Below are 21306 nucleotides of genomic sequence, written 5' to 3'. Positions count from 1 at the left end.
AAGGCAGTCTTCAAGTACTGATGACACAGTTATGGCCGAAAACATAACGAACAGGATCTGGGCATGTTTCAGGGAGAACGCTACACATTAAAGAAATCGTTTAGCATTAATTTTGAATACTTACTTACATTTTTACTTACTATTAAAACCTACCTCATCAGATTTATGTGCCCGTAGAAGGGTTAGAGATAAGAATTTTCCATGCCGTTTAGAAATCATGTATGTCTTTATATCAGCATACAAAGTACATGTACAGAGATTGTAGATTTTAACCTGCAAAGTCATACAACTCTTTCAACTGTGCAGAATAAACTGGAATTACATATGACCCTTTCATTTCTCTAAACGTAAATACAAGCTCACAAAGCAAAAACTTTCATTTATTTGAAATATTGTAAAAACCTAATTTTAGCACTTTAAAATTGATGGTGATCTTGAAGCCAACCTACAACCCTAGGAGGTCCAGCAATTAATGCTTCACATTTTCCTCAGCAACAATCTTAACTAAGAGTTCAGATAAGAACTTTCCCCTTAGCATCAAAGAATAGAAATATCTGTCGTAATTGATACTGCCTAAAATTTATAGAACATATTGTAATTTAAGTTTTTAATTAAGTCTGTTTTCCATTTCCTCACTTTGCTCGTTCTTTTGGGCACCTATCTGAAATGAAACTTTTGTCCAGCAGATGGCAGAAAATAGCAAACGGAAAACCTTGGGACTTAACTTTTGTTTTGGACTAGAAACCACTGTCTCCTCCATCTGACTGTAGACGTTGATGTTATTAGGGTCAGGGACGGAGGGCCAAGTGTCAGTTATGCGGGAAGTTATGTTAGATTGCCAAACGGGATGGCTTGGTACCGGCCTTGCTTATAATAATTGAGTTTCAGTAGCAAATCAGCTTCCTTGGGAAAAGGCCAAAGGCTTTTCATAATTGTATTGACAACAAAATGAATATGATAAATGGTGTTCATTCAGTTGAGGCAAGATTTATAGTTTTCCTTTGAGCAAGGGATAAAAGAGCAAATATTTATAATAATAGTAAAATTTGTTTAAAAGTTATATTATTTGATAATTCAAAGAGCTTTATTAAAATATTTCGAAATACTTTAAGCAGTTTCAGGTGATAGAGTACAGATTCTTTCCAAAGTATTCTAGTAATGTAAAAATGAGCAAGTATATGATTAAAAAAGAAACATGGATATGAAAGTCATTTATTCTTCCTAAAATATTGATATGTCAAACCGTCAGTGATGATTCTAATATTACTGCTGGAGAAAGTTTATTTGCCTTTTATCCACATAAATGTGTGTGCTTTAATTTGCTGTATAGTCCTTAGCATACAGAAGAAACATCCTATAAGAGCACATGTCATCTTAAAGTCAAAATGCATTTTATTTATCATGATTATTTGATAAAATGCTATTTTAGTGGTTAGCTATTTAATTTAAAAACATTTCTATAAACACTGACTGCATTAACTGGTACACGGACTACATTACTTATCACTCTGTCCTTCCAAACCTAAATTGCCTGAAACTACACAGCAACCATGTTGATAAATTGTCCCACTACTGGAGAACAGAAGAAGAATCACTGCTATTTCTTTGCCCCTGTAGTGAGAATGCAACAATATAAAAGCACCTTACCTTGCACTGTATTTAGTCCCCTTGTTTAAACTTTTTCCAGATCACACTTAAGTATCAAAAACCCAGCGGGAAATTGAAAAAAATAAAAGAATGTGTAGGATGCTATTTCCTCACACTCATTCTTTTAATTGTCATAATCCTGATCTTTGAGTACACTGTTTTTCAGTCACGCAGTCAGTGCTGTTGTTTAATATGAATAAACACATTTTACAAAGACAAGGCAAGACAATGAGATCTGTAGGGAGAAAAAAAGAACTTTGGAATAGGACAGTCTTAGGTTCCAGTCCTGGGTTCACCACTTAACAACCTGTGGGGTTTTGGGTAAATTACTTAATGTCTCAGAATCACAGTTTTCTCCTCCATGAAACAGGGCTAATAATACTTGTATCACAGGTATGTTGTAAGAAGTGAGTGAACTGACATATATAAAGGGCCTAGTACAGTGTCTGGCACAAAGTAAATATACCCCTCCACTGTTGTTAGTTCCTTTCCCTAATATGGAATGAGACAAAGGAATCCGATTTGCTCACTTATTCAGCAGATTTGGCTAAGGACTGTCCTAGGATTCATGAGGGATGTAGATTTCTTACACTCAAATCCCACCCCAAAATGATGTTACAGTTTAATAGAGTCAGTTAGGTATCTACCTAAACAACTGTAATAAAATACAGAAGGTGATAAGTGCCATAACAAAGAGAGAAATAAAGTGATTGCATTTAGCTGGAGCATCAGGAAAGGCTCTGTAAAGGTGAAGGTATTTCTTTGGGTCATATCACATAAGTAGGATTGGACTGTTGGAACTGTGAAGTAAGAGGTTTTCAGCTGGTCTAAGCACAGGTTTAGGAAGGAGAGTAGTAGAGAAGATACTTTGTTAAAGATACACTTATTTTATGGTTGGACACGCAGGTTGTCTGGGACCCTTGAATATCAGGCTAAGGAACTGAGACCCTTATTCCATAGATGGTATAAAGCAATTGACGATTTTGACTGACTAACAGAACCAGAATTGTATTTCAAGAAGAGAAGAGTCAGCAGTATGTTGGACAAACTGAAATAGGGAAGAAAGTAAACCTGAAAAATTGCTGTTCAACAAGCATATGTTGAGTGCATTGTGCCAGGCATGAGAAATGAATAAAATGATTGCTTTTTATAAGAATGAATAAAATGGATCGTTCCTTAGAAGCTCATAATCTAGTGGCCATAACAAATAACTAATAAACTATCAATGTATTGTAACAAAGATGCATGCAAAGGACCATATGAACATTTAAGAGGAAGAGATTGGTATTTGGGGCAAAAAGTAGGCTTCCCAGGGAAGTAAAAGTTGAGCTAGGTGTTGAAAGATGGACAGGCATTTGCCAGACCGAAAGAGAGACGGCTTCCCAGCAGCGTTTGCCTCCATGAACAAAGGTATAGATGTTTCACGTTCAAGGAATACCTTTCAATTAAGCTCTGAACTAGCAGGCTATTTCTGTTCTGGAATCACATGCTCACACTCTTACCTCCTAAAATTTTTAACAAAAACCTCTTTTGTTGCCTTCTAGTGTATTAGAATTCTTTCTCTACTGTGAAATCTCAGAGGAAAAGAATTACTTTTTTACTCATTTATGCTTTCTTGGGGTCCAGCCCATAGTAAGTAACTATTGGGTGGATGGATGGATGGATGGATGTCATCAAGAAGCAAACCTCATTCTTTTCAGTTTTTCATATTTAGCATCTTAAGAGGCAATAGCATATCATTAATTTTTTTATTTTTTATTTATCTGGTGTTGACCTTAGGAATCCATTGGGGAGATCTAGGTGAAAGCAGTTAGATCTGTGCCACTTCTGCCTAAGGTCTCCCACTGTCTTCCTCCTATCCATATATACATAGTTCTCACAAGGCCACTGGAAAATTAAACTCCTAGGGTAGGTTCTGATTCTCACCATGTAATCTGAGTCTGGCACTCTCACTCTGAAACCCTTTTAACCTCCCTGCTTGGTAGACCTTTACTCTGCTTTCCAGTAATCACTCATTTTCTCTGTGGCAGTCACCTCTGTCACAAGCATATTAGAGTTGGCACCACTCTCATTCCACACAGAAAAGGGAGCATCCCCTCATATCCCGGGCCTTATCCCATAGTGAATACAGTGTGCTCTGAAAAGTATGATGGCCCTGATGTCTTTAGAATGCCTTGCAAAGGGGCATCTGTGTGCTTATGATATCCTTAGATTCTGAGATTTGGGTCTTTTCAGTCTCCTGATGAGTCTTCCAGACGCTTTCCCACTCGTGATCGCTGAGTTTGTACTCAGATCTCTGGGTGGAGTATTTTCTCACCTGTACTCCTCTGGCACTGTTTCAGAATTTTGGTACTCAGAGCATTACTATTATGTGTGCACCACCCAGACTCAAGCATGAATTTACCAAGAAAAAAAGCCATGTCTTACTTATCACTGGATCCCTGGCACGGTACATAGCACAGAGTATCTACCATCTATCAAAAATAACAGATTTTCTAGTCCATAGAAGAAAATAAAACAGTAAGTTATCTGACAAAATAGAGTTAATAATCAAGTTTATTGATTTTATATTTTTCATTTTCATCCAACTGAAACCTCATTCACACGTATACACTCACTTCTCACCTCCTCTCTCTGCCTTATTTCCTTTGTAGCACTTTCTAAAGGATCATATATCTATTTTATTTTCTGTCTTATTAGAATATAAATTCCACGAGGGCAGGGATTTTTTTAATGTTTGGTTCACTGATGGCTCCAGAGAGTCTGTAACCGTGAGAAGACATTTATAGAATAGGCCTTCAATAAATACTTAAGTAAATTGTTCGTGTGTATTCAAATACAGCCTTAACATGGTATATCTAGGGGGACAAAAGTATTGCTTTTTGCACTTTTAGGGAGCCTGACACTCTTAAGGTATTTAAGGGCTTATTTTCACTAAATGTTATGTGAATTATTTCCTGAAGCTTGAAATGCACAGCTTAAAAGAATCAAATAGGTAGGTCTAATTAAGTATGCTACACCTCATTTTTAGGTTGGCAGGCTTACCACAACAAATGTTCATTGAAGTCTATTTTGTGCCAGGTCCATGCATACAATAAGTACCTATGCTGTGCTCTCAAAAAGCATATGATAGGAGAGATAAGGTGCTATGATAGCACTAACACAGGGTACCAGAGCCTTACATAGGAGACACACTTAGTCATGGGGGATTAGGGGAGGTGTCACGGAGGCTTCTTGGAATAATTGGCATGTATATTGAAATATGAGGGACAAATAGGAATTAACAAGGTCATAGTAGGGAAGCACAGGTCTTTGCCCTTGAGAAACTCACTATCTAATGGGGCAGATGGGTAACACAACCGTAATACAGTTTGTTATAAGAGAGACGTGGTCAGAGTGCTCATTGAACTTAGATGAGGAAGAGATTGATTCCTTTTGACAAAAAAGGGAAAATTTCACCGTTCCAGGGGAAGTGAAACTTGAGCTAGATGTTGAAATACAGTTTGGAATGTGTTAGGCAGACAAAGCAGCATATAGAGGAATAGAGACAAGAGAGAGTCGGCATCAGTGGGTTTGCAGAGAATTAAGAATGGCCAAACCATAGATAAGGGCAGGAGCACTAAGAGACGAGACTGGAGGTAGGCAGGGACCAGATATTAAGGACCTTGTTTGCCATGCTAAGGAACTTGAAATTTATTCTAAGAGCAGGGAAGAAAATTGTGATCTTTTCTCACCATGGAGGTCACTACCCATACCACACAGGAAAGGAACAACATGAGGTGATTCCGTTCAGCACTTCCATCTGAAACAAAAAGACAAGTACATTGAAAAACATCAGAAAGAGACAGATTTAGGGATTAGGAAAAGAAAAAGGAAATGAAGGTAGTGGTATAGGAAGGGGTTTTTCTGCTGCAGTTTTAGGCCTTAATTTTATATTTCTGTGTCCATTTGTTAGGAGGAGGCCAGTTACGGGTTAAAGGGTCAGTGGAGCTGAGTCAGAGTTTTCCAGGTTCTGGTGGTCTCAGCCATTGACTTAACAGAGACATGCACTCCTTAGTATTGATGAGGGTGTTTGAGAATTTCTCCTTGAGCGTACAAGGGACTACCTTGTAGCAAACTGACCTTGAGTTGAGAGTAAAAATTACCCAAAGCTTTTCTTCAAGCTGTCATCCCTAGCGTTCCTTGGGGCTATAGTGGAACTAAGCAGAGTTAAGTCAACAACTTAAAATAAAAGAATGTAGATAACTTCTAAGCTGGGAGATAAATGCATAGGCTTTACTCTTTCCCTCTACTTTTATGTATTTTAAAAGTTACATAATAAACAACATTTTTTTCTTAAGTAGTTTGATGCCCAACAAACTCTGATAATAGCAGTTCACATTTTTTACCCCTCATTAACTAAACTTATTTTCCTTTCCTGCAATATTAAGCATAATTCTTTAACTATGTTACATGATACTTCATAAGTATGCTAAACATAGAACAAATGTGGATTCCTTTGTTTTCTTTTTAAGTGGCACCAATTTTCAGAAACAATATTTCTTTTGACCCTTAAATTCTTTAACAGGCTTTATAAAAGGTACCCAACCTATATTCCCATCCTTCAGAGGGCTCTTGAGCAGTGGTATGGAGAGCCAGCGTGTACAACTCCCATCTTAAAACTTATGGCAGAACTGATGCAAAACAGGTAAGAGGTAGCATAGGCAAGTGAAAAGGTCATTTACTATTTGGTAGCACTCTTCAGAGGTCAGACTTTCCTGCCTCGTGCCTGTATATTTAAGACTTAGCAAGAACCCGGGAACCAAAGCTTAAGATGATCAGTTGAAGGCAGTAGAATTAGAGATATAAGGTTGAGGCTTTGGGCGAGAAAGAATTTAGTATACTTAGGTGTATACGGGGACTATGGGAACTGGGAAAAAAATTGGAAGACTACAGCCACCATTATTTAAAAGATTCAAAAGCACAAGATGGAGGAAGGTAGGTTTTTGTTTTGTTTTGTTTATAAATTTATTTATTTTTGGCTGTGTTGGGTCTTCGTTGCTGCGCGCAGGCTTTCTCTAGTTGCAGCGAGTGGGGGCTACCCTTCAGTGCGGTGCACGGGCTTCTCATTGCGGTAGCTTCTGTTGTTGCAGACCACGGGCTCTAGGTATGTGGGCTTCAGTAGTTGTGGCTTGCGGGCTCTAGATCGCAGGCTCAGTAGTTGTGGCACACGGGCTTAGTTGCTCCGCAGCATGTGGGATCTTCCTGGACCAGGGCTCGAACCCGTGTCCCCTGCATTGGCAGGCGGATTCTTAACCACTGTGCCACCAGGAAAGTCCCAGGGCAGTTTTAACTGTCTCATTGCTTAACTGCAGTTCTGTAGAGGAGGAAAGGAGTTTAGAGGTCTCTGAGTTGAGATGCTTTATTTTATGGATAAGGGAACTGAGTCCCAGAGCAATTCGTGGACACATAGTTTGTCTCAAGCCCTGGGGATTGCTCCTGCCTTGACTTCTAAGTTATCCTTCTTCCTCTGTGCCAAGATGCACATATGTGGATGATTTATGCACTCACAATTTTTATTTAAATAGCAACTACCACACTTCTCAGAAATTGCCTAGGTGACCTTATAATTTGCATAGACAAGCAGAGGTTCAGGTTCTTTGTATATAAATATTAACAGAGGTGTAGCTAAAAGAGAAAAACTGCAATAAGATAATTAGTTTTACCTCTTTAAGATATGTCATTATGAATATGGCTTAGCACCAAATTACCTGTCACTTAGCCATACTGTTTCATCAGTTCCTCTTTGTAAATTGCGTGTTGGAAGGGAGATATCCAGACAGGGAAGGAGTATGGGTTGCAACTCTAATTTGATCTATGGTGCTGAGTTTTTCACAGCAATAATTTAAAATTTTTAAAACAAGAGGTGGGAAGAGACCTGGCAAATAAATAAATGTGAGTATTCTTTTGAAAGCTGTTAGTTTTTTTAAAACTGTTCTCTAGGTGCCTTAAATACTAAACGAAGGGTGGCTATATACTTTATATTAGAAATTTAGTTTTTATTAAATTACAGTTTTTTCAGCTAGGTAATTAATAGTTCATATTACTGATATAACATTTAATGCTAAAGGAAAAAATCATTACGTTGTATATTGTAAAGTATTTTATATCTGCCATAGGTGGATAATTCATATCTAGCACAGTTGTCCAAAGAACTACCTGGTAAAAATTTGTAATCCCAGAAAATGTTATCTTGTCTATATTTCTCTGGAACCTAATGTGTATTATGTATATACATTTCTTTAATCGGAATTCTATGCCAACAATCAAATGTTTCCAGTAGTATTTCTAATAAGTTATAATTGCACTTAATTCCGAAGCATTTTGAAAAAGCATAGAGAAGCAGCAATTTATTCTATTCCGAGCAGTTTATTCTGTTCCTTGGCAAATATCTTTGCTTTTTGGTGTTTCTTTGCTATGACCTATTTCATATTTTTGCTGATCCTTTTAAAAATATACCATTATTTCTTAAAAGCAGAGCAAAAAGGTATATTGGAGCCAACTAAAGCCAAAGTGATGTTAAAAGAGCAAATATTATGTCAGGATGGCATGTCAGTCCTTTACACTCTTCAGACTGTTCCCCAACCTGTTAGGAACTAGGAAAGTAGAACTGTTCTTATTTAGAACTTCTGGGATTTGTTTCTCTACACTTGAGCTATGTTCAATGGAAACTATAGTCTGTATGTAATTTAATGTATTTGAAATATGCTTGAAGTATCAAGTGATTCATTATGCATATGAGCAGTATTAAAGGTACTTAGATTTCCTGTTATTTTATAATTTGTTTTAAAGATGTGTATTAGGCACTACAGGAGATCTCAAGTGTAAATCTCTATCCAAGTAACTATATAAACTTATACATACTTGGGGTTTCCTTTATTATTATCTGTCAACCACTTTGCATGAAAGGAGAGGGGTGTAAGAGGTCGGTGATATAGGATGTCAGGATATTGTTTTGACAGATAAAAAGTGAATTCTTTGAATCAGCAAATAAATGAAAATAATTTTATCGTTCTAGTATCTTTATAGTGAGAGAATTAGCACACACATTTTAGCAATACTTGTTTAATGGAATGACACTTTAAAAAAGGGATAATTGTACTGTTGCTACTTCTAATAAATGAAAATTCTGGGTATTTTAAACCTATATTTGTTTTTTTTATCTGCACATATAGTCTAAATTTTTGCTGTATTTCTTAGATCCCAGCGTTTGAACTTTGATGTATCATCTCCTAATGGAATTCTTCTCTTCAGAGAAGCTAGTAAAATGATTTGCACTTATGGTGAGTATCCTTTTCCATATTTGTCTCTGCAATATAACTTTTATCTCTTTGGAGGAAAGAATGATGTTAGTTATTTTGTTCTTTTGAACCTTCATATCTGTATGAATTTATGAAGCGGGTAATAGGGGTGCAGAAAGCCAGGTAGCTATCATATTGGCATCAAGAGAAATAAGCAACATGCCTTTGACTACAGATCATGCCTGGCCAGCTTGATGAATTTCTTTTAGATGAAATTGCAGGTCAGTAGGCAAAGGGAATACACTATAGATAGAATATTGAAAAGTTATAGCATATTGAAAATTGCTAAAAGTTACATCAGGGAGTTTAGTGTGTTGCGTCAAAGGATGCTTAAATCAGTATGTCACCGGCACTGAATTTTGGAAAAATATCCTGGTAAAGAGCAGTAAATATTTTATTGTAGGAAATTTGGGGGCACTGCATCCTAAGAATCAGAGTTCTACAGTAATGATTGTTCTATTCAATTACAGTACAAAAAAATGTGGTTAGGGGCTTCCCTGGTGGCGCAGTGGTTGAGAGTCCGCCTGCCGATGCAGGGGACATGGGTTCGTGCCCCGGTCTGGGAAGATCCCACATGTCGCGGAGCGGCTGGGCTCATGAGCCATGGCCGCTGAACCTGCGCGTGCAGAGCCTGTGCTCCGCAACGGGAGAGGCCACAACACTGAGAGGCCCGCGTACCGGAAAAAAAAAAAAAAATGTGGTTAGTAGTTAGAAATGAGCGTTAGAACTACCATAAACCCTAATATTTGCCACTTCTGACAGCTTCATCAATGAAATTCTCAACTCTCTGAGACCTTTATGTAGCCAGGGAATGAGGATACGATACAACCGATAAGAATCCTCTGTTAGTTCGCCACAAACTGACTGAATACTAACTACAGGCTGGACACTTTGCATGGTTCTTCTTGAGAGATGTCTCTCTGTGTCCTCCTTTCCTTTGTCCTCTTCTTTTTTGCCTCTCTGGTCTTACTTTCCCAAATCAACAGCCAACTCTATGTTTGGCCTCAAAAATTGCCTGTGGTTCTCATACTTCTTTTGGAGTACCTAGAAACAGATTTTACAAAATTTTGTAAAGCTTCTTTAAGTGAGCGTGTGTATGTAGGAACAGCCATTAAAAGTGTATTAGTTTATTTTGTGTATGGTGTTAGGGAGTGTTCTAATTTCATTCTTTTACATGTAGCTGTCCAGTTTTCCCAGCACCACTTATTGAAGAAGCTGTCTTTTCTCCATTGTATATTCTTGCCTCCTTTATCAAAGATAAGGTGACCATAGGTGCATGGGTGTATCTCTGGGCTTTCTATACTGTTCCATTGATCTGTATTTCTGTTTTTGTACCAGTACCATACTGTCTTGATTACTGTAGCTTTGTAGTATAGTCTGAAGTCAGGGCGCCTGATTCCTCCAGCTCCGTTTTTCCTTCTCAAGATTGCTTTGGCCATTCAGGGTCTTTTGTGTTTCCATACAAATTGTGAAATTTTTTTGTTCTAGTTCTGTGAAAAATGCCATTGGTAGTTTGATAGGGATTGCATTGAATCTGTAGATTGCTTTGGGTAGTGTAGTCATTTTCACAGTGTTGATTCTTCCAATCCAAGAACATGGTATATCTCTCCATCTGTTTGTATCATCTTTAATTTCTTTCATCAGTGTCTTATAGTTTTCTGATAGTTTTCTGCATACAGGTCTTTTGTCTCCTTAGGTAGGTTTATTCCTAGGTATTTTCTACAGCAGAAACTAACACAACATTGTAAAGCAACTGTACTCCAATTTAAAAAAATTAAAACATATTACTTTTTAAAAAGTAAAACCTATTTTAAAAAGTAGAAAAAGTTCTTTTAAATTGTTTTTACTTGAACTCAAAATATTCTGGGACTCTGTTCTGTATGCACTGTAGGCCTCTGTTAAAAATGCTTAGTTTTAATTGTACATTTGATTTTTAGAGTTTGAGGTCATAAGTGTATAGAAACTACAGAAAGCACCTATTTAAGACAGTAAACTTAAACTCTCCTATCTTCATCTGTACCAGCAACTATATTGCCACAACTTTTGCATCTGTTGAAAATGGACACATTAGAATCATATAAAGTAGAAATGCTTTGCCTCCCAAAGGTAAAAATGGACCCCTTTTTGAATATTCTCAGTACAGTTTGTTGTGTTTCCAGGGTATATCTAATTCCTTTCAGTGTCTTATCATAAAAGACATATGACTGGAGCTTTTTCCAAAAGAATGATATCTTTAAAAAAACATAGATTTTGGCAATTAAAAGATCTGAGTACCAATTCTAGTACCAACCCATATCAACTCCGTGACATTCAGCTAAGACACTACACCTCTTTGGTCTAGTTTTCTCATATGTAAAATTAGAAATAATGAATACCTACTGACCTACCTGTCTAGTTAGGATTAGAGGTGGTTAATTGAGCTACTCTGGGTAAAGGGCTTGGCACAGGTTGTAACGTGGCTTAGGTACTCAGTGAATATGCCTTTCCTTGATCCAAAGCCATTCTCTTACACTCACAGAACCAGCCTCCTTTGGATAGGGGTTCACTGACCTCATCACTTTTTTATTCAGGAATGCCTTCTGTTTGGACCATGCTGTCCTGCTTCCTTCTGCCTGTAACAAGTGCTAAGCGTCTATTTCCTCACTTTTTAAAAAGAAATACTTCCCCATTATGAAACAATGCACGTATAAGAATTTCTTAGTAGTCAATAGACCTTTAACTATACAAATGTTTGTTTCCTGTTACCAACCACAGTTGTATCTTTCCTTCCCCCTTTTCTGGATCCAGTTTCTTTTACTGAGGCTTACTCACTCTTAGAGTAGGGCTGATAAGAGCAGCAACTTCTTCCTCTTCCAGGATCACTGAATCTCTAGTATAGGACAGAGTGTTTGTCCAGCAAGTGATACCAAAAGGAATCTCAGAACATCGCCAAGTCCATGGGCTTCAAAAGCTATTCAGTCCTCTGTCAGGTTGTTTGACATAGACAAAAGCATTGCAGCAAAAGTTGAGAAAGAAAACTGTGAGGATTATATTGGAGGAAGAAGAAGAGGAGGAGGCAGAGGGAGAGAGAGGAAGAAAAGAGAAAGAAAAGCAGAAAAAAGAAAAAGAAAAGAGAAAACCTTCAAAGCATTCTTGAGAAGAAAAGCCAATAAGGAGTTTTCTTACTCTGAAGAAAGACTAGGAGATTAGGGTAAGGTTCTTCTCCTTAGTTGGGACTAATAATAATGGTTGCTTCCACTTTTTAATCAACTATTATGTGCCTGCTCCTATACTAGACCATTAATCATACATTAGCCCATTGAATCCTTAAGGTAAGTATTATTATCTGCCACTCACTAGTCACTTGGCCTTGGTTAAGTTGCTAAGCCTCTCTTGCTTCACTTTCTTGTTAAACAGAGAAAATAATACCTACTTCATAGGGTGGTTGTGAAGATTCAATTACATAGTGCATGGAAAGCCCTTAGATCACTTACCTACTGTGATTACTGTTATGAAGAAATTGAAGCTCATAGAAGTTAAAGAGTTGCCCAATATTACATAGTTAGCAAATAGTCAAATTGGAATTTCATTCAAAGTCTGTGTAACTTCAGACAGTAGTCTTTCCATGTTCCTTTCTGCCACTTGAGAGTTGCCACACAAAGTTGGGTATTTTTGATGAAGTACTGTTCTTTAAGTATGGTGATTTCTATCCTAAAACTTAAGGAAAATGAAGGCTCAATGGAAAAATGTCCTTCAACTTTGTCACCAGTGACTTTGACACATGCGCTTTACATAGAATGATAGAAAACTCTTTCTCAGCCTTCACTGATTCCACATGCTGGCCTCAATCAGCCGAGCTGATTTTGTCTGTCTTTACCTGTGTAATGTTTTATTACCCTTGCTTTTACCTCTGGAGATTCTAATATGCTCACTGAAGGGAGATCCTATGGTTGCCATCCAGGAGTCTAGAAGATGAGGAAAAGAATGACTAGGAGGGTACAGAAGAGCCAACATTATTTATTTCTGTGGTAAGCCAAGGTGAAGGAAGGGAGAGCCCATAGAAGAAAGGGGCCAGAACATTCTCTGATCCCTTCTGTTCCCATCCTCGCTGGGTTCCTTCTCTGCTCACCTGTCATGGGCAGTATTTGTGTAATCGATGATTGGGGCAGTTCAGAGGGGGGAAGAACTCATTTCCACAAGCACCTGATTCGTTATATATTTTATGGAATACCTCCACCTCGCAACTCAATGAGACTGGCAGAAAAATAATACTTTCGATATGCTGTTTTATTTATCTACATTCTGTCATGATATACTTTGATGTAAGTTTTTAATTTTGCCTCAGCTCTCAGCTGCTCTCGCCGTTACAGCTCAGGGTCAGCAATGAGGTTAGCCACAGTAGCACAAAACAATTTCCTGTTTGTGCAGCCCAGGTAACATTTGGATGAGGATTAGATTTTACCACATTTTCTACTAGCCCAAGCCTATTATTTCTAATGAGTTTTAAATTGCTTCAAGAACATGTATTTCAAAATTTAGTGCTATGATCCGTTCAGCCTGAGCAACTTAATAAAAGAAATTTCTTTCTTAAATTTTTGGTTAAAATGTTGCATGCAGTGTAATAAATGTTATTACTTTGGAAACCTACTTCTCAGTTTTAAGAACTGGGTGGATTTTATGCTCAATTTCCATTTGTCTAATCTTTTCTTCCCTTTGCCTCTGGGTAATGGTATCTTTAGTGACATCTGTTGGTTAAAGAGTGCACAGAAGGGAGAAATACTGGTTGTTTTTATAAGACTGGCAAAAATGGAGCTGCTTTTATTCCTTCCTTAGGTACCTGATTTAAAGAAAGCTCGGTGTGTGAAAAATCTAAACTTTAATAGTGGATAGAACAACTATAATTATTCACTGTACATAAGAATTTACATCAGGGTTCTTTTGAGCAATATATGCTCCAGGTGCATTTAAGGTATGACCTAATAATATGCTTAAATTGAATTTGTAAACTGATATACAAGCCGCTGTTATTTACTGTGACCTAGAAAACAAACCAGTGGTTTTCCAACTGGGTTTTTCAGAGCCCTAGAGATCTGTGAAAGCACCACAGAGCCTCTCCAGAGAGGGGGGAGGAGGGGACCCTACTGCCACTTTGACCAGAACCACCCAGCTATATATAGTTGCACTAGATTTATTTGTAATAGGGGTCACCTGCTTAAAGATTTTTTTTAATAAAAGAGCTTGAAAATTACTGGTATGTATTGATACTATTAGAAGCATTGTAAGAATGAAGGATTATGATTTCTATTTATGTTTAAATGATTACAGAAAGATAGCTGGACAGGGCTTCTCTGGTGGCACAGTGGTTGAGAGTCCGCCTGCTGATGCAGGGGACACGGGTTCGTGCCCCGGTCCGGGAAGATCCCACATGCCGTGGAGCGGCTAGGCCCGTGAGCCATGGCCACTGAGCCTGTGCGTCAGGAGCCTGTGCTCCGCAAAGGGAGAGGCCACAGCAGTGAGAGACCCGCGTACCGCAAAAAAAAAAAAAAAAGATAGCTGAACAATGTGTTGGACTTGAAATAATTAGAGACTTAAAATGTAATCAGGAAATAACACTTCTGGAAAACAGATCATCCAAGAACCATGGACATAACCTTAGATTGTATCAGAAACGTGGTCAGGGACAGAGAGTTGTATCAGAAACGTGGTCGGGGACATAGGACAACAAAGTAGTAGAGTAAGCTCACAAAAATCTTCTTAAGGCGATGGAATGATCAACACCTTGAGGATCCCAGGCCTTGAGGAATACATTTCACAGTGAATCCACACGTGTTGGACTTGGCCACTTCTGCACACAAGCAAAAACTGCTAAACAAGCTGTTAAATAAGTAAGCGTGATCTCCAAACAAGTGGCTTAGAGTTCAGTAGAGTCTTTCATCCATGCAGCTAACGTTTATTGAGCATTTACTATGTGTTTGAGAGTTACAAGGGATAGGAAGAGAAATAAGACACACAAAAATAATCTTACTGATTCTTCTCTTAGTGGAGTCCAGCAGTGTATTCAGACAAGTAAATAAAGAATTATAATGTGTTGTGCTCACTTTTATGCTTAAGAAGCATACAGAGTGCTATGGGAGCCCAGAAGTTTCTAACTCAAAACTGAGGAGCCAGAGAAGGAAATAAGAATAGGGCCTGGAAATTTGAGGAGGGCATTTCAAGCAGGCAATAGCTTTTACAAAATCATATAAATATAAAACGTTAGCATGGTCTATCAGTAAACTGAAGGATTTCAGAATTGCTGGAGAAAGTAGAAAGTGAAAATTCCTGATTATCTCATCACTCAAAGATAACCATCATTAACAGTTTAGTGTGTGCTCATTCATACTTTTTTATGTGTGCATATACATATATTATTCCAAAAGTGGTATTATAATATACTTGCTAATCTGCAATTTGCTATTTTTTACTTATATCATGGCCATCACTTTATATTAATACATATCTAAATCTCCCATATCTCTTTTTTTCCTTTGGTTTTTCATAATTTTTTCTACCATATCTTTTAAAATAGATGTAAAGCATTCCATTTTATCATCATACTATAATTTAATTATTCACCTTTTGATAAATGTAATTTTTATAAACATGTAACTTTCACTGTAATACACTGTTGCAGCAAGTACATGCACTGTACATTCAGCTTCGTGAGCTTCACTCAGTCAACAAGTATATATATTGAGAGCAGCAGGTGCTGTTCTAGACTCTGGTTAAAATGTTCTAGACTTTTGGTTAAAATGTTGCATGCAGTGTAATAAATGTTATTACTTTGGAAACTCAGTGAGCAAAACTGAAAAAGAAATTATTTTGTATGTCAGAAGGTAATAAGTGCTATGGGGAAAAAAAAAAGAAAGAAAGCAAATCAAGATGGGAGCATTAGGGGCTTCCCTGGTGGTGCAGTGGTTGAGAGTCCGCCTGCCGATGCAGGGGACACGGGTTCGTGCCCGGTCCGGGAAGATCCCACATGCCGCGGAGCGGCTGGGCCCATGAGCCATGGCCGCTGAGCCTGCGTGTCCGGAGCCTGTGCTCCGCAACGCGAGAGGCCACAACAGTGAGAGGCCTGCATACCGCAAAAAAAAAAAAAAAAAAGATGGGAGCATTAGAAGTACCAGGGATTGGGAAACATGTTGCATTTTTAAGTAAAGTGATCGAGGTAGGCCTCATTGAGAAAATGACATTTGAGCAAAGACTTGCAGTAAATAAGGGAGTTAATTATGCAGATATCTTGGGGAAAAGTATTCCAGGCTGAAGGAACACCAAGTTTTAGGGTCCTAAGGCACGAGTGCATCTGGCATGTCTGAAGAACAGCAAGGACATTGGTTGCTGGAACAGAGTGAACAAAAGAGAGTAATAACAAAAGCAATGTCATGTAACGTCATATCCTGTAAAGATTATCAGGACTTTGACTTTAACTCCGAGTGAAGGAGAAGGACTTTAGAATGTTTTGAGCAGAGGGCTGACATGATTTGCCTTTGGCTTTGACCAAGGTGATAGCAGTGGGAGTAGTGAGAAGTGGTTAGATTCTGGCTATATCTTGAAGGTAAATCCAATTTCTTGATGGATTGGATATATGGTATGAGAGAGAAAATGTAATCAAGGGATGTTGGCATAAACAACTGGAAGGATGAAGTTACCATTAACTGAGATGGAAAAGGCTGAGAATGGGTGTGAGGGGGACTCAAAAGTTCCATTTTGGTTGTGTTGAGCTTGAGGTGTTGATTAGACATTCAAGTGGAGGTGTTGAATACGGAGTTGGATATACAAGTCTGAGGATTGGAAGAGGTCTGGCCTAGAGAAACAAATACGGGAGTCATTAACTCTAAGATGGCATTTAAAGCTGCAAAACTAGATAAGATCACCGGGGTGGGGGTATGAATTTAAATATAAAAGATTTAGCTTTGAGTTCAGGGGTATTCTGTGTTAGGAGGAAAGGGAGAAGAGGAGGAACCAGCAAAGGAGAGAATGAGCAAACACTGAAGTAAGAGAAAATCAGGAGAGTGTGTGTCTTGGAAGGCAAGGAAGAAGAGGTAGTCAGCTGTGTCAAAAGCTGCCAATGAATCAAATAAGATGCGGACTAAGAGTCGACCATTACGTTTAGGGACAAGGAGGTCATTGGGAACCTTGAAAAGAGCACTTTCAGTGGAGTGGGTGTAAAAGAGAATCAGAGGAGAAGAAATGAAGACAGTGAAGGTCACAGTTCTTTAAGGAGTTTTGTTACAAAGGGGAGTAATATCAGGCAGGGAAGTAGGGCCAAGAGAAAGTTTTTTTTAAAATAAAAAAGATTGCATAGGAGAGAAAGGGGGAAATTGCTGTGCTTTGTTCTCAAGCACATAAGAGATGGGAGCTAGTTCAACATACTGAGGGGCTGGCTTTTTAGAAGACAGTGTGTAAGTGCAAATGCTAGGAGATAGGTAGATATGGTAGTGAACATTTGGAATTAGAATATATTCCCAAAAGTGGATTTACGCATTTTTAATATTTTTAATAAAATTTACCAAATTACCCTCTAGAATCGTTATACTAATTCACATTCCCAACAATTTCCTTAATTTCCCACATGCTTATCAATGCTGTACTGTTTTAATCTTTTTCAACCTGAAAGGGAAATGTTATATTCCTTTCCAGTCTCCATAGCTTCATTTCTGTCCCAGACCATTTACGTCCAGGGGCCTCAGCTGGTTTGCACAGAGACAGAGTGGGTTGAGTGACCTGAAGTAAAGGAATGTCAGGAAGCTTGCACTTCTCTTCCCATAATTGTTCTGATGACGAATGAAGACATTCAACCTGTAGAGCTGTCAGCTAAATATCAAATTCACTTTAAAATTTTAGAGATTAAAAGGGAAAAAGAAAAGGCAAATCAATGTAATGGACTGCTTTATAAACCAGGAAGTGACATTGTTCGTACTGTTAGTTCTTCCTCGTATAAAATACAACTATAGTATATCTTATCCCTTGTACCTTTTTTAAAAAGTATTCTTCTGAGGGCACAGAGAACTGGTAGATTGTGGGTCAAAGACCCCCTGCAGCCAGTTCTCTTTTGAAGGAATAAAGGGAAAGTGGTCAAAGATCTAGTATTGACCTTACTTTGAATTATGTGTTAGAAGGAAGGGACATTATTCTACACCAAACACACCCAGCCTTACCTCCTCCTCTTTTTCAGGCCATAGCTCCCCATGTATGAATTTACAGACTAGTAGACTGGAGAAAGAAATGAACACCTAGTACTGTGTATTGTTATAGTTTACATGAGCACTGTACCAGTTACTGTGGTAAGCACATTACATGTGCTGTCTCTTTTACTCCACATAAGAGCCTTGTGAGTTATAAGTACTGTTATTGTCCTCATTTTACAGATGAGGAAACTGACTTACAGAGATTAATAATCTGTTCAGACACCCAGGTAGTGAGCAAAGAAGTAGGATTCAAACCCCAGGTCGGTATGACTCAGAAGCCCACCTGGTTCATCACTACCTTACGCACTGTATGTTTGTTTTCTGTTAGACTACTATCTTGTTATACAGTTCTCCAGCTGAGGCCTTTGAAGGAAGGCCACTTCTTTTTGGGTGTAGGGAGCCTCTTCTGTAGAGGACATCATGGAGGCAGTCATCAGGGAAGAGATAGGGTCTCAGAAGGGGAAAAAGTTGTTTAAAAAGTAGGTCTGAAAGTAGATATCAGATAAACAGAAAAGGAGATTTTGCATCTTCTTATATATCCTTCTCTAAATCTAGTTATTGAGAGTGGTCTAGAAGGGTACTTCTGAATGCTGGAAGCTAACCAAACACACACACACACACACACACACACACACACACACACACAAAAGGGGGGCTTCTCCAAAAAAGATAGAATAGAGGTTAAGAAAGAGGAACCCAAGCAGTTAATGTAAGCTAATAATGAGGGAAATATATGTAATAAGCAAAATTATAGCAGGAGTCTTCTATGCTTATTTCCCAGGTTTTTTCCCCTTATTATTTAGTGAGATTTCTTTTCCTGTTATAGCATATACAACAGTAAGAATGGCAGTTCCATAACACTTGTGCTTCCCTTCCTCAGTCATTGCCCTTAGCCAGGTAGACCACTCAATTCACAGCATCCTTTTCCGGAACCCCAGCATAGCCTCAACATCTGTCTTACCCAGGTCTGATGTTAAGGTTGTAACAGCATCTCATTCCCCTGCTCCCAGTTATGGCAGATATAATCAGTGGGAAACAATCAGAGATTTTCCTTTTGATTCTAAACTTTGGAAGTCTCTTATTTCATTAAAGAAAGTATCATTTCCTTTTGTACAAGTGGCAACTGCTACTGGCTTCGGTAGCTGCCAGCCTGGCAATGCCTTCATCTCCCAGCGGTCCATCAGTGTAATAAAGATCTCCCTCTTAGGAAGGAAGGAGATGGGACTTTATGGGTGTGGGGTGGAATAAGGAAGGCAAGGAGGGTTGTCATACCTATAGAGGAACATCAAAACCAAACCTCAGCTCAGTCACTTTTGTTTACAGCAATGTGAGTCTAACTGCTAGATTTTAAGCTTTTGGAGGGCAGGGCCTCCAATTTTAGTAAGTGTTGTTGAATAACATAGATTGAATAAAGCTGATTGGAGTGAATAACGATGCGGCCACGTCTTCTCTTCCATAGTCTTACAGCCACCACGGAATGCGGAGCCACTTGAGCACAATTAAATATAGTTTCCTCTTTCAAAAGTATTACTTTTTCAAGGTCATAATGGTATACTAATTACTGTTTTAATTAACACAGATGTGTCTGAAGCAGTCCAAAAAAACAAGTGTGCCAGATTGCAGCTTTAACACAGCAATAAAAGTTGTGATTCTAAATAATTAATCCTTCTTGATGATAGGTTATCCAGTCCTTTAGAATCAAAAATTTTCCCCATCACAATTCTTCGTCTTCCTATTCAATCTTGTGCTGAAGAATATAGGATCTTTACTTCCCCCATAAGGACATCAGCGTAAGAAGTCCCTGAAAGATGACCCAGTTTTCTCCGTTTGCCCCTGGCCTCCTTAACAGACCCAAAATGTGTAAACCACCACCACTACCACCAAATTACCCTAGCTTTTTCCATCACATGTAAGCAGTGCTTTTCTTTCCTGGGAAAGGGAAGTGGGGGGAAATGTCTACCTTGATTTATATTGAATTGGAGGCAAAGGTAGAAAAGCAGTGGTTGAAAACTGCCCTCTCCTGCAGTACCCTGCTTTTTCAGACCTTCATGCCTGTGCACATAACCTTTCTGGAATACTCTTCTCTCCCTTCAAGTCCACCTGAGAAACTGTGATTGATCCTTGAGAAGTAGCCTGCTCTATGAAGCCTTTCCCACACTGCTCTCCTGCCCAAGCAAAGTCAGTCTCTTCTATTCCCATGAAATCTTGACAGACCTCTCTGATAGTGTTTGTCACATTGTACGGAATTATTTATTTACAAATCTACTTCTCCCAGCAGACTGAACTCCTTCAGAGCAAAGATTTTGTTTCATTTGTTTATCCTAGCACCTCACACAGGGTAGCTATTAAGTGAACGCTATCGTACTGAGTTGAATCTTTATGAAACTTACAATATCTTTCTAAGGTAAGTTAGGATGAGATCATGAGAGAGAGTACAGAATGTGGTACGGAGTAAATTCCAAGATATGCTTCAGCCGACACAATGGTATTGTCATTCTAATGTACAAATTATAAGCAAAGCCACATGGGCTTCAAAGGATGCACAGAAGAAAATCTGTGTGTGGAAATGTTTCAGTAAGGCAGAGAAAGGGGAGGGAACCTTCACCCTGGGCGAGTCCCGTTTCATGCTCTGCTAGAATTATTGGTCCTTCTTAACCTCTTTAGTAAACATGTGGTTTTCATAATATACCTATCAGTCAGGATTCAAACAAGGAAAAACAAACACTGTGACACTGATGGAACAGGGAATTTATTTTAGGAATTAGACCTTGTACAATCTTGGGTGAAGATGGGAAAATAGGTCCAAGGGGGAGAGTTGGAAGTTCAGGAGAAAAATCATTAATAGGCCCTCCTGAGATAATGGCATGGATGGACAAGTTGGAACTTGCAGGGAAAGCTAAAAGCTAGAGACATCCAGCTGCTGGGGTGGGACCCTGAAAGGATGTGGGGTGAGAGGAGGGACTTGAGTAGTGGTAAAGAAGCAATGGAAGACTGTTGCCTCTGCACAGCTCCTGCTCTGTACGTGTGCTGCCAAGCACTTGGTGGTAGGCTTGGGGTCATTGGTCAACAGGGCTTGTAGTTCTAGACACAGAGCAGGAAAGAACAAGGGGAAA

At 38.6% G+C, this 21306-nt stretch overlaps 1 protein-coding gene across 8 annotated transcripts in view; it reads left to right on the top strand.

Moving 5' to 3' along the window:
• The window catches only part of RANBP17 (RAN binding protein 17), a 314986-nt gene that overhangs the window by 249472 nt on the left and 44208 nt on the right, over positions 1-21306 (top strand). For 7 of the 8 annotated variants that reach the window (XR_007476521.1, XM_049708089.1, XM_033432062.2 and 4 more), the window contains 2 exons: positions 6215-6334; positions 8887-8969. Coding sequence is in view for 7 of the 8 variants with exons in the window: in XM_049708089.1 (XP_049564046.1) it covers positions 6215-6334; positions 8887-8969 (203 nt within the window). In the remaining variant the exon portion in view is untranslated. The remainder of the gene's footprint in view (positions 1-6214; positions 6335-8886; positions 8970-21306) is intronic. The other variant, XM_004271993.4, reaches the window with a different exon arrangement.

The sequence above is a fragment of the Orcinus orca genome, chromosome 3, assembly GCF_937001465.1.
Source record: "Orcinus orca chromosome 3, mOrcOrc1.1, whole genome shotgun sequence".
In the NCBI taxonomy this organism is placed as follows: domain Eukaryota; kingdom Metazoa; phylum Chordata; class Mammalia; order Artiodactyla; family Delphinidae; genus Orcinus; species Orcinus orca.
Note: the sequence above shows the minus strand (reverse complement) of the source record. Positions and strands in the feature narration are given on the sequence as shown.